The sequence below is a fragment of the Hemicordylus capensis genome, chromosome 1, assembly GCF_027244095.1.
Source record: "Hemicordylus capensis ecotype Gifberg chromosome 1, rHemCap1.1.pri, whole genome shotgun sequence".
Classification (NCBI taxonomy): domain Eukaryota; kingdom Metazoa; phylum Chordata; class Lepidosauria; order Squamata; family Cordylidae; genus Hemicordylus; species Hemicordylus capensis.
Genome location: NC_069657.1, coordinates 163,420,445 through 163,434,559, shown reverse-complemented (window position 1 = coordinate 163,434,559; position 14,115 = coordinate 163,420,445). Strand labels below are relative to the sequence as shown.

At 52.4% G+C, this 14,115-nt stretch overlaps 1 protein-coding gene across 1 annotated transcript in view; it reads left to right on the top strand.

Moving 5' to 3' along the window:
• Window positions 1-14,115, top strand: part of DTX3L (deltex E3 ubiquitin ligase 3L) — a 32,578-nt gene that overhangs the window by 2,911 nt on the left and 15,552 nt on the right. Inside the window, exon 2 of the mRNA XM_053268213.1 lies at window positions 11,356-11,597. Coding sequence (XP_053124188.1) covers window positions 11,356-11,597 — 242 coding nt within the window. The remainder of the gene's footprint in view (window positions 1-11,355; window positions 11,598-14,115) is intronic.

Below are 14,115 nucleotides of genomic sequence, written 5' to 3'. Positions count from 1 at the left end.
CCAGACCAAGTGCGCAGAGTCAGCACAGGCCAGCAGCCACCAGCCCAGCAACAACAACAGCTACTACTGCTACCACCACAGCCAGTGTTGCCGCTACAATAACATTCCCAGTCCAGTCACGCGCGCCACAGCCTGAGCCTAGCACACAGCCAACAGCTGCTGCCAGCCAGTGCCTGGCAAGCCCAGCCAACATGAGGAGGAGAGAGCTAACAAGTAGACGGCGCACGCACATCACCAACCCATCACGACGGCGCAACTGCAAGGGGAGAGGGCACAATTACAGGCAGGAGGAGGAGGAGGAGGAGGAGGAGGCGGGCGAGGCAATCCTAGCACAGATTTGAAAGTTTAAAATCCACCAGGACATCTTCTAGAATCTAGACTTCTGTTTTTTCTACCACCAGCTGTAGTGTCTAGTTAGTCAGTGTGCTGTGCAGCTGAGCTGAGCTGAGCTGAGCTGCATGTGAGGAAGGGTGACTGTAGCTAGTTCTTTAGTTTCAGCAGACTGAGCATTGAGCATGGGCAGTGGCCTTGGGAAGCAACACAATTACACGACACTCACCTGCTGCTGCTGGTTCTAGAAGTTGCCTCTTCTCGTCTTCACCTCTTCGTGTGTGTGTGTGTGTGTGTGTGTGCAGTGAGTGCATGCCTTTTGCCTTGCTGGAAAGAAATGCTTCTCTGGTCCACCACCACATATCTGCTCAAGGACACAGAGGCCCAAGGCAGAGGTGGTGGCACCAGTGTGAGTGCATGTGTGCTGGTGGTGTTTGCCACCACAGGTGTTTTGTGTGTGTATGTGTGCGCTGCTAGCTAGGAGGGGGGAGGGAGGCAGGGAGGGAGGCTGGGAGGCAGGGGGGAGGAAAGGGGAGGGGGAGAGGGATGTAGAGGGGATTGAAGGGGGGAGGGTCCGGCTCAGAGTTGGTCAGCCACATATTTGTGCACACACGTGCTCACGTGTGTGCTTCGGTGGGAGAGACCAGACTCTCATCATCTGCCAGACCGGGGTTGGGGGCAGTTGAGGCGGTGGTGGGCTGGAAGGGAGGGAGGATGGAAGGTGGTGAAGAGGAAGGGGAGAGGATGAGAGGGGAAGGATGGAGGGAGTTGGAGGGGGGAGGAAAAAAACATGTAGACAGACACACACCACACTACACACAGAAAGCATCCACACACAGAGACAGTGCTAGGCATCCATTCACACAGACAGACAGACAGACAGACACACAACAGGAAGAGACAGACTGAGCCTGCACCACACACACACACACACACAGACCCAATTCCCCCCCTGCACAGTTATCAATCAATATGTTGTGTTGGCAGCCAGTTCATTGCTATTCTGATGGTTTTGGGTTTTTTGCCATCAGCCAACATCAACAGTGACCACAATCAAGATGAACATAAGATGATAATAATTCATTCGTTTCATTTCAAAAAATCACCCAATCATTTTCTCCATGTAAACCAAGCCCCCCACACATGATTTCTGGTGACATTTTCAATAAAATCAATTCATTTGGCATTCATCATTTTGTTCTCCCTTTGTCACCTTTTTTTCTTTCTTTTGCATAATTTTGAGGCTTGATTTTGACATGGGGTTTTTAAAGAAAAAATTATTTACATGTTTATTTACATACAGTATTTACATATCTACACTGCATTTTTGAACGTATACCCGCCGCTGCCGCTAAGTCTAGTACTCCGTGGGCTGTGCTACTTTGGGGGGGTGTGCCGTGCCCACGCCAGGTCCCCAAATGCTGACAGGTGGATAGATAAAGGGCCTGTGCTGGTCAGCATTGGGTTTCTTTTTAGGTGGGCGTGGGCATTGTAAACATCTGGCCAGTCGCAGCACTACAACTACTACTACAACTGCATCTCTGTGTGGGCACACTACACGCTGCGACTGGCTGGCACGGCTCAGCATCTGTCACGTCAGCTCAGCTAGAGGTGGAAGGGGGGAGGGTAGGGATAAGCAGAGGTCGAGCCAGGCAGGTGACCAACCATGGGGCAACCCACGGTAATCACTCGCCCGTCTCAAACTGCAGCTTGGGGTAGCCCAACAAGGGGAGGTTCACCTTAAGGAAGACCAGCTGCTCCACCAGACCAGGGTCCAAGCGGGAGCGAGAGGGTGTCACCACGTCCCCGGCACGTGAAAACACCCGCTCGCTCTGGACACTGGTTGGGGGGCAGGAGAGGAGGCGCACAGCCACCACCGCCAGGTCCGGCCAGACTTGGCGGCGGCTCGCCCAGAACTGTGCACAGTCCACGCCGTCTCCCTCCACAGGCTCCTCCAAGTACTGCGCAACGCATTGCTCAGCACTGGAGGGGGGCCTGGCAGGTCGAGCCTCCCGCATACCAGGCATGGCGCCATAGCAGAACCGCTGAAACCACTGGGCGGATCTCGAGTCGGTAGCAAATGGCTGCTGCGATGGCGCCGCCTGGGATGCCGCGCTGCTGGACTGGGAAGAGGGAGGGGAAGGGGAAGCTGACGCCGGCTGGCCGCCCATGCTGCTGCTGGGTGCGGGTTGGGCCGCGAGGGCTGCCCCCGCACCACTACCAACACCCTGGTCTCTGCGGGCCCTAGCGGCCTCCTCCTCCCTAACCTTCTCGACCAGGATGCCCTTCCACCTGGGCAAGTCGTCGGCACTCACGGCATTGCCCTTGAGGGCTGGGTGACAGAGACAAGCGAGGACATACTCCTCCCTGTCTCCCAGCACATCAACGAGCCGCTTGTCAACCCCAGACCTCAGCCTCCCAGCCAGAGCACGACCCTCTGGCGTGGTCAGAGAGATATGGAGTCCACCCATCAGCTTCTCGAGACCAACAGCTGTGGGCAGCGCCTGGCTCAAGGGAGTGGTGTCGCCACACAAGCCCTTCGTGGCAAGCTGGAAGGGCTCGAGTGCCGACACCGCCTCGGACATCTGCTTCCACTCTGCGTTCGAGAAGTCGCAGACATCCAAGGACTCGTCCCTCGCCAGGGCGACAAGGGCTCTCTCCTGCTCCAACAGGCGCTGGAACAGGAGGAAGGTGGAGTTCCACCGCGTCTCCACATCCGTAGGGATGAGATGGCGAGGAAGGCCAAGGTCATCCTGCTTCTGGCGAAGCAGTCTCCTGGACTTCTCGCTGCGGTGGAAGTGGGCGGCCAGCTTGCGGGACTTATCCACAAGCGTGGCCGTGGCAGCAACAGCACCTGCGATGGGGCGGGCCCCCTTCTCCTGGGACGCCCTCAGCTCCTTAAGGCCAAGGGCGTCCCTGACGGTCAGATGGAGCGTGTGTGCCATACACCGTATGTTCACACAGTCCATGACTGTCTCGACAGCGGCGGTAACGTTGGCTCCATTGTCGGTGACAATGAAGCCGCGGGAGAGGTGTGGACACCCGCCAATCCACTCCTCTATCTGGCGGTCGAGTACGGCCGCCACCTCCTCCGCGGTGTGCCTCGTGTCCATCGTCTCCACGTGCAGGACGGCCCACCTGTGCCGTAGTGCATCGGGAGCCGCGCCGGACCCGGAAGCATCGCCCGCGGAGGTCCCCTCACTCTCCGGTCCCCACCAGTGGGCAGTGAGGGCCAGGAAAGAAGCGTGCATCCCACTGACACTGGTCCAGAGGTCAGTCGTGAAATGCACGCTTGTCCCGGCCGGAGCTGCACGCAGCTCGGCCGACACGAGCTCCCTGCACCGGCGGTACAGGGAGGGGACCACGTTCCGGCTGAACGTCGTCCTTGAGGGGATGACGTATTCGGGAGCCAGGTATTGGAGAATACGGCGGAAGCCGTTGTTCTCGACCACCTGAAACGGCTGGTCATCGGTGGAAATCATCTCCCCTATGAGGCGGGTGAGGTGATGATGGTCCACGCGAACAATACGCTGGCTGCCCGAGGACTGCGTCCACCGCTGGACGGGCAGTGTAGCCTGCCTGCTGGCTGGCACACTGCCGCTGCCCGCCCTAGTGGCAGATGCACAAGGCGCACTAGCGCTGCCAGCCTGTCCCCTGAGACCTGGGTGGTGACGCTCTAGGTGTCTCCACATAGGCGTCGTACCCAGGTGCGCAGGGTCCCTTCCACGGCTGACAAGCATCCTGCAGTGGACACAGCGGGCGTGGAATGGGTCATCTTGAGGAACCTCAAAATGCACCCATGCACCACTGCCCTTGGCCTCCTGCGCCCTGGGCGCCGTCCTAGGCCGTTTCTCGCAGGGTGGCTGCAGTCCTAGGGGGGGGGGCGGCCGCCGCTGCCTGCCCACTGCTGCCACCCAACCCGCCCCTTCCGCCCTCCACAGCGGAGGAAGGGCCCGGCTGAACTGGCATCGGAGAGGCAGGCCTCTCCTCCACCACCTCGCCAGACCGCTCCCCACCAGAGTGTCGGGCTTCACGAGGGGGGGCCCCACTGAGCGGCGAAAGGATAGGGGGAAGGGGCCCCAGAGGGAGGGAGAACCTGGCTGCATCGCTGCCAGCCGCACGGTCCTCACCGCCCTCTACCTGCTCTTCCAACTCCACAGTCTCCTCCACCTCAACAACTGGCGGTAGCTCAGCAGCACCTGGTGCCGCCGGCGAGGAGGGACCCGCCACAGCCCTAACAGTGCCTCTGCCTCTGCCGCGATTGGCGGCAGCAGGCGTGGGGAACTGAATCCTGCGCACCAAAGATGGGGCCGGAGCAAAGAATTCTCCAATGGGGAGAACTGGGGTGTCCTCAGGCTCCCCGCGTCCTCTCCCTCCCCGTGCCGCAGGCGCACCCCGCACCTGGCCTCTCCCACCTCTGCCTGCCAGCCTTGAGCGAGCCCTGCCCGCCACACGGCGCTCAGACATGCTGCTAGGTCAGAAGGAGGGAGACTTTAGGAGGAAGGCCAGACAGGGTCAAAAAAATAATTTGGAGGGGCTTAGGGGCCAAAAAAAAGGCAGCTGATTTGGAGGCGGCGGGGGGGAAGTTTGTTTTGAAAAAAGGAAGCCAATGGGGGGGAAAGGAAGACTTTTTGATATGGGGGGGGAAGCCAATCGAAGTGAGGGGGAGGGTGTCCTTTTTGAATTTGGGAGTCAACCACCAAGCCAATTGGGGAGATGGGTCTGGGAGGGTTTTTTTTTAGAAAAATAGGGGGTTAAAGGGTGGAACCCCGGTGTGGGAGGGTGGCACGGGCAGTTGGGTGGAGTAGTTGTGGTGTGGGTGGCAAGTTTTTAGCTTTTTTGGGGGGGGGAGTGGATGGGGGGAGGGCACAGCACCTACCGGGGGTGGGGGAGGGATGCAGTCAACGCTTGGGAACCTGCAGATCAAAGGAGGAAACCCTTATTTAGTGAACTGGAACACAAAGTGTGGGTTCTGGGGGGTGGTTCAAACTCAATGCAGCCTATTTAGTGACTCTAAATTGCACACAACCAAAACCAGAACCCAGTCACACCAACACAGAGGTTGAACCCACCCACTCTGTGACTCTGCCTGCCCAATGCCATGGCAAGCAAGCAGCAGCAAACACTTGATGGCAGCCTCATGGATTGAACATCATGATCATCATCATGCGTGTGTATTGGCCCAGCATGTAGTGGCAGCATCAGAGCCCAGCCAGGACCCCACTCAGACTGCCCCAGAGGCAAGGAAGCACTCTGGCATGGCATGGGCCCAGCATGTAGTGGCAGCATCAGAGCCCAGCCAGGACCCCACTCAGACTGCCCCAGAGGCAAGGAAGCACTCTGGCATGGCATGGGCCCAGCATGTAGTGGCAGCATCAGAGCCCAGCCAGGACCCCACTCAGACTGCCCCAGAGGCAAGGAAGCACTCTGGCATGGCATGGGCCCAGCATGTAGTGGCAGCATCAGAGCCCAGCCAGGACCCCACTCAGACTGCCCCAGAGGCAAGGAAGCACTCTGGCATGGCATGGGCCCAGCATGTAGTGGCAGCATCAGAGACCAGCCAGGACCCCACTCAGACTGCCCCAGAGGCAAGGAAGCACTCTGGCATGGCATGGGCCCAGCATGTAGTGGCAGCATCAGAGCCCAGCCAGGACCCCACTCAGACTGCCCCAGAGGCAAGGAAGCACTCTGGCATGGCATGGGCCCAGCATGTAGTGGCAGCATCAGAGACCAGCCAGGACCCCACTCAGACTGCCCCAGAGGCAAGGAAGCACTCTGGCATGGCATGGGCCCAGCAGTGGCAGCATCGCATCAGAACCCTGGACCCCACTCAGACTGCCCCAGAGGCAAGGAAGCACTCTGGAAGGCACCTGTTCAAAAACCACCTGCAAGACGCATGCAATGCAACGCAACACACAGCAGCAATTTCTTTACTGGGCATGGGCATGAAGACACAAGTTTTACAACAGTACATCTCCTCTCCAAGGTTCCCTCCCTCCTCCCCACACCCAAATGCATTTCAGAATAGGGGTGTCCCTATTTAAAACCGCCAGCTAGGGAGAGAAAGGGGCAACAAAAGGTGCACAATCGCACACGCACTAACCCCTCTTCTTCCGGTCCTTCTCCTGCCGCTCACTGCTGGTCACGGATTCGCCGCCGCCAGCCAGCCACCCTGGGCTGAGACACAGCAGGGCGGCCGCACGAGGCACACAGGCAACCGGGGTAGTTCAACAACGATGGAGGGGCAGAAGTGAGGAGACAACACTGTTTGTGTCGCTCAACTCACCCCCAAGCAGAGACAAAATCAACCAAAAACTATAAAAAGAAAAAAAAACCGATGGCAGCCGCCAGGTGGGTAGGCTACTGTGTGTGGCTGCAGCTGTGGGAGAGGAGGTGGAAAGTGAAGGGGAGCAGAGAGAGAAAAGACTAAGAGAGAGAGAAAAGAGAGGGGGGGCAGGGACAAAGAGAAAGAGAGGAGAGAGAGAGAAAAGAAAGAGAGAGAGAGGAGAAAGAGAGATGATAGAGAGAAAGAGGAGAGAGGAGAAGCGCAGCGCAGCAGGGAGGGGGGATTCAGGTGTGGGGGGAGGACACAGCAGTAGCAGCGGTCCAAAGAGGTGGGGGGAGCAGAGAGGGTGTGTGTGGTTGGGGCTAGTGTGTGGCAGGGGGCCTGGGGTAAGTGGAGAGAGTCGGGGGCAAGGAGGAAAAGAGGTGGGGTGGGGGGAGCAGAGAGGGTGTGTGTGGTTGGGGCTAGTGTGTGGCAGGGGGCCTGGGGTAAGTGGAGAGAGTCGGGGGCAAGGAGGAAAAGAGGTGGGGTGGGGGGAGCAGAGAGGGTGTGTGTGGTTGGGGCTAGTGTGTGGCAGGGGGCCTGGGGTAAGTGGAGAGAGTCGGGGGCAAGGAGAAAAAGAGGTGGGGTGGGGGGAGCAGAGAGGGTGTGTGTGGTTGGGGGCTAGTGTGTGGTAGGGGGCCTGGGGTAAGTGGAGAGAGTCAGGGGCAAGGAGGAAAAGAGGTGGGGTGGGGGGAGCAGAGAGGGTGTGTGTGGTTGGGGGCTAGTGTGTGGCAGGGGGCCTGGGGTAAGTGGAGAGAGTCGGGGGCAAGGAGGAAAAGAGGTGGGGTGGGGGGAGCAGAGAGGGTGTGTGTGGTTGGGGGCTAGTGTGTGGCAGGGGGCCTGGGGTAAGTGGAGAGAGTCGGGGGCAAGGAGGAAAAGAGGTGGGGTGGGGGAGCAGAGAGGGTGTGTGTGGTTGGGGCTAGTGTGTGGCAGGGGGCCTGGGGTGAGTGGAGAGAGTCGGGGGCAAGGAGGAAAAGAGGTGGGGTGGGGGGAGCAGAGAGGGTGTGTGTGGTTGGGGGCTAGTCTGTGGCAGGGGGCCTGGGGTAAAAAAAAAAAACAACACCTGGGAACAATGGGCAGAAAGTCTGGGGGGGGGGAGAGGAACCAACAACAACCAGCAGGGAGGAATGGGACACACACACAGCAAAACCAGAACCAAAAGAAGCTAATTGATTTCACACAAAAAACCAAAGTAACTAAGACAGGACTCAACAGGCAGCAGCAGCAGCACCAGGGAGGATGGGGAACAACACTCAGTCTGGGTGGGAGGGGGCAGGCAGGGCAGGAGTGGAGGAGGAGGTGGCAGTGGGGGGAGTGGGTTTCTGGAGGGGAGGGAGGGGGGAAGCTAGGAGCAGGACCACAGGGGAACAATCAAATTTGAATCCAAACAATCTATACACAAAGTAAAAAAAAGGAAACCAAAGGGCAGCCAGAAAGTCTCAGGGCGGGGGGGGGGGGGTTTACAACTACCAGGGGGAGGGACTGGGGGAGTGGGTGACACACACAGGGAGCAAAACCAAAACCAGAACCTAATTCCACAAAGAAATCCAAAGAATGCAAGGCTCAACAGGCAGCAGCACAGGAGGGAAACAATCTTATCTGGGTGGGAGGGAGGGAGGGAGGGGGGAAGCTAGGAGCAGGGCCAGAGGGGAACAAATTAACAATCAAAATCAGAACACAAGGAATCAAATTGCAGCAATAATATAAACTAAATCCTCAGAAACACAACTCAGACAGGCAGCCAGCAATAACAATAGCTATTAATTAAAAACCAAAATCAGCAAATATATAAATTTACACAGAAGCAATAATTGAATGCAACTCAAAAAGTGGAACAAAAGTCAGGCAAGGCACAAAAACAGGAAAGCAATGCAGAAGAGGGGGGTGGGGGGGGGGAAGGAGGGAAAGCCAAAACTTTGGAAGAAGGGTTGAGAGAGAAAGGGTGAAGAGAACAGAAAACACACAACAGGAAAAGTTGGAAAAAGTTGAGGGGAAAGTATTAAAGAGGTTTGGACAGAGACAGACAGAGGGCAGATGGACAAGGTGGCACACAACAACACACACAGAGAGCAGAGAGACAGACACACACTAATGTGACACACAGTCAGCAGGGACTCACAGCAGACACCAGCAGCAAAAGAGCAAGCAAGGTCTCAGAGATGATCCCACAACTGCAGCCAAGAGAAGTTTCCAGAGAAGAGGCTTGGGTTTATATAGGTTTGAAATTCCCTCCTTTGGGAGCCCCCACCTTTGCACTCCCCCACGGCCAACAGGGTGCCAGCTCTCAACAGTGCAACAGCCAAGCAGCCTACCAGACCAAAGGACTCATTCTGGCCAATCAAAGGATCAATAGCGCAGCCAATACAATGCCTGAAAATAGCATCACAAAATGGATGCTAGGAGCAAAAGTTTCAGGAATGAGCCACAAAATGGAGGACACACTTCAAACTTTAAAGGGACACTCCAGAGACTCAATTGAACTCCCGAACCGGTTCGGGAAACCCGAGCCGGTTCGGAGCCGAACCGACTCGGATTCGGTCCGGATCGGTCCCAGAAGGGCCCGATTCGGTCCGGGATCGAACCGCCGGATCCGGACCGGTTCGGGACGAACCGATCCGGATCCGGACCGAACCGCACATCACTATAAGCCAAACTTTTAACGTATTGGGACTTGCTTCCGAGTACAGTTGGTGGTTGCTACTATTATTATTTTATTACATACTATATGCTGCCTTTCCATTTTAAAATGTTCAAGGCAGCTCCAGGGCAACAAGTTAGTCAACATAAGACACCCAGGTTCTGAACTGACTAAGTGGACTGAGGTGAGTCTAATCCTTAGGATAGCTAGATACTGTGTGTAGTGCCTAAGAGAAGCCAGTCTTACCTTTTGAAAACCATGGCTCTGAAGATAAAATGCAGAGATTCTGCAGTACTGTTGATTAAATATCAGCTTCTGGTTGAATATATGCATGCAGATTGTTTCAGGACTGACTTTCTAGTGCTGTACAGTGAGTGGTGGCTTGGGGATTTGTTCCCTGTGTTGTGTGGTTCAGATATTGCAGAAACAAGGACAAGACCACATAGTTTTGCTGTGTCCTTAGCTCTAGTGTAATATGTAAACTCAAGACAGTAGTCTGTATCCCCTGTTGGTAAGGAAAATGCTACCAGTTTTCTCTCATGTGGGTACTATGGATTCTATCATGGTCTGGGCTAGCTTGAGCCCAGTCAAATTTTGGAGCCGGACTAAGGCTGATGATGCACAGTTTTCATTGGGCCTCACCAGATCAGGTCTCACTTGCACTCTTGTTGCTGTTGCTAACATAAAATTGTGGCCCTGTTCAGACAGTCATGGAGGGTTCACACTTCCACTTTGTGCGTTTTGAAGTGCCACTCACCGCAGAGACAGACAAAAGCTCTGTACTCCCCATGGTTTGCAAATGCTGGGACATCAGCATTCTGAATCATGGAGGGAGTCTCTCCCTGAGTACCGCATTTGTCTCTTCCACTCCTGGCAAGCAGGGAGTGGAATCAGATCACATCCACATGGGATGAACCGCAGAGCCCTGTGGTTGACTTGGGTAGAATACAGGAGGGATTTACCATTGCCATCTCCCGCGCAGTCTGAGGTGATGCCTTTCAGCACCTTCCTATATCACTGCTGCCCGATAGAGGTGTTTCCCATACCAGCCGGGATTCAAACCGGTAACCTTTGGCTTGGTAATGGTGAAGTATGCTGTCAAGTCGATTTCGACTCCTGGTGCCCACAGAGCCCTGTGGTTTTCTTTGGTAGAATACAGTCAAGCCATTTCCCCACTGTACCTTTAGGTGACTAGTACTGGGATACAAACATCCACAACTGCCTGAATAAAGCCTATATATATATATTGACTAATGTCAAAGCATACTTATGTACTTTATTTTAAAAAATAAACCCATTTGGTTTAAGATGAGATTTAAGGGGCTTACAGTTCTCACTCGAGCTTCAAAAAGTGTGGCAATTGCATGTTAAGATGGTCACCTTTATTTCCTCACCACATAAGCAGTAAAGACTTTCTACAGTCTTTAATATAATGCTGGTTTTGCCAATTAGGATCTATGCACCTGCACTTTTACTTGGTCTTTCAGCTGGACATTATTGGGCTGAGGAGGAATGTATCCTGGCAGACATTCAACCGATGCAGCTTCTGCAGTCAGTTGTTTGTGTTGAGCCTGAGTTACAACAAATTATCTCACACAGGCTTCTGTTTGATCAAAATACATACATAATGCTTCTCAGCAACAAAAAAAGTTCTCAAAGAACTTTACATAGCAGAAGGAATGAGAAAATGATCCCCTGTCCCAAAGGGCTTACAATCTCAAAAGAAACCCATAGTTGCTTTCATGCAGTAGTGGGACTTAGGATGGCAGGTGTATGTTGATGCTACCTCCATGTCCCAGAATGTTATAAATCTGGATTATATAGAGAGTCATATTACTCATGAGGTCTTTGTGGCTTTAGGACTACAGTTGTTAGGCCTGTAGTGTAATGTCTATATCAGGGATGGCCAACCTGATTCTCTCCATGCTGTTGCATATATCTACTGATGGGAATTGTAGTCCAGTAATTGGAGAGCCTCAGGTTGGCAGTCCACATCTATAGGAACACTAGCAGAGCAGTTGCATATATCCACTAATGTGTTTTGCTCATTCAAATCAAATAGTAAAAAACCGAGTGAAGGCACAAGAGCACCATTTCATAGAGATTAATGACACAACTCTGAAAATAAGCATCCTGCCAGATTCTGAGAAGATGGATACTGCGGAAGGGTCATCTACAAATGACTTGATAAACCTGACTGGAAGCCCACTTCCTCCTTCAAGGACTCCAGGACATCAAAATAGTTTTGACGAGCAGAAACCTCGTGAAAAATATGCAAGTCTCCATGAAAGTATTTCTAAAAAGGTAAGACTCCAGCATTTTTAGGCCCCAGCATTCTGAATTCCTAGGTGAAGGCCCCCAAATCATAGTTAAGATGAAAAGAATTGAATTTTAAAAACTTTGACGTAGCATGTCTTGAATTAATTTTTACCCCTGGTGGTCACATGATCTTTTTCTGAGCATGTCTGAGTTTTGTCAGTGTCTGAATGGGAGACCACCTGGGAACCCTGTGTATTCCATTTTGAGTTTCACCCTGGAAGAAAGGTGGGATATAAATATGAAAGAAAGAAAGAAAGAAATTCGTAAAGGGAGATGGGCATTTTAAAAGCAAATTGAGATTCACTCAATTTGCTGATACATTTTGTAAGATCTCTCTGTGGTCATTTTCTCTGTGGTCATTTCACCCATTTATTTGATAGCAGGATGATGAAATGCCAGCTAATGAAACTGGAATATTCTGCTCCCATCCATTTTTGTCACCTGTGTTTATGTTTTTAAAATATTCCTATCAGCCTTGCAAATAAGTCCATAGTCCTTATTGGCCGAGAGACGGTTTTTACTAGCTTGTTTGCCGACTTTATATACATTTTCTAGGTTGATCATTTGTGCCATATTGATGGCTTGAAAGAGAACCGGAGCTAATAAATCCCTTCCAATTTGCAAATTGAACCTCTGGTCATACTTCCCACCCTAGTTTTCCTTCCAAAAATATCCAAGTCCTTCCCTTCCTTTACATAGAAGTCTCTTTCAGATACAGTTCTGAACTTCTGCTATCGGTCGTAGCTGACACAGAGGTGTGTCGACCCAGAAGTGTGTGCGTGCAAGTTGTGCAAATGATGTTCCACAAGAGTGAAATGGACTTACTGTTGTATATCCTCTGTGCAATTTTTACATTTCTACAACTTCCATGCACACAGTGTTACTGGGCTGACATACCCTTGTGTGATATGTCAGCCGTTGAATTAAGCTTATGTCCATAAAAAATTAACATGTGGAATATTCATAATTAAGATTAGGAACATAAGAACAACCCTGCTGTATCAAGCCCAAGGCCCATCTAGTACAGCATCCTGTTTCACACACTGGCCCACCAGATGCTGCTGGAAGCCTACAAGTAGGAGTTGAGGGCATGCCCTCTCTCTTGCTGTTACTCCACTGCAACTGGTACTCAGAGCAGAGGCATCCTGCCTTTGAGGTTGGAGGTGGCCTTTAGCCCTCCAACTAGTAACTGATGATAGACCTCTCCTCCATGAAGTTATCCAAACCCCTCTTAAAGCCATCCAGGTTGTTGGCTGTCACCACATCTTGTGGCAGAGAATTCCACAAGTTGATTATGTTTTGTGTGAAAAAGTACCTCCGTTTGCTGGTAATAAATTTCCTGGCAGTCAACCACTGGTTCTAGTGTTACGTGAGAGGGAGAAGGATTTCTCTCTATCCACTTTCTCCACATCATGCATGATTTTATAGACCTCTATCATGTCTCCCCGCAGTCGTCTTTTTCCTAAACTAAATAGCCCCAGATGTTGTAGCCTTGCCTCATAAGAAAGGTGCTCTAGGCCCCTGATCATCTTGGTTGCCCTCTTCTGCACCTTTTCTAGTTCTACAATGTCCTTATTTAGATGGGGTGGCCAGAATTGAATGCAGTACTCCAGGTGTGGCTGCACCATCATTGTGTATGACATTATAATATTAGCAGTTTTATTTTCAATCCCCTTCCTAATGATCCCTAGCATGGAATTGGCCTTTTTCTCAACTGCCACACATTGAGTCAACACTTTCAACAAGGTGTCCACCATGACCCCAAGATCCTTTTCCTGGTCAGTTACCGACAGCTCAGAACCCATCAACATATACTTGAAGTTGAGGTTTTTTGTCCCAATTCTAGTGACTATTCGGAATATAGCTTTCCTGGTCCTAAGAATTTGGTGTCTTGATTTGCCTCAATCCACTGTCCCTAATGCAACTGCAAGTAATTTGCCAGATTTGAGGCTCCAAGTAATTGACTTTTTTTTAAAAAAGTCACATGCTTTTTATTGGAGGGAGGAAAACAAAATTCAGCTGCAAAGATTCTCTCCCACTCTCTGGCAGCAACATTCAAGTAACTTGGAAACTTTTATACCTTCCTTCTGGTTTTGGAGTCAAAGGAAGCCACATTGAATGAGTTTGCAGCATGGAGAATTTGTGGAAAGGGAACAGCATACCTAGTGGAGTGTGGTATGTGTTGTGGCCTGGCTTTGGAAGCGGCTTCACAATGGCACTTTTCCCTTGGTATAGGGAGGTCATCCTCTCAACACTGGGTTATCGGCCACTGCATGCGCCTAGACAGGGCCAATTAAAATTGAGCTGGCTGGTTCCTGTAGTCAGGATAGATGTCAGTCAAGGCCCAGTTTTGGTCCTGTCTTGCTCCAGACTGGCAGTACTTGGAAAGAGCTCTCTCTCGACTCTTTTTTTTTTTTTTTTTTTTGCTTTTTCAGCAGGCTAGTTCTATTCATTTTGCTTTGCTCTTTCTGTGTGTGCAAGGGTGGGGAGGGAGTCGGCGGTA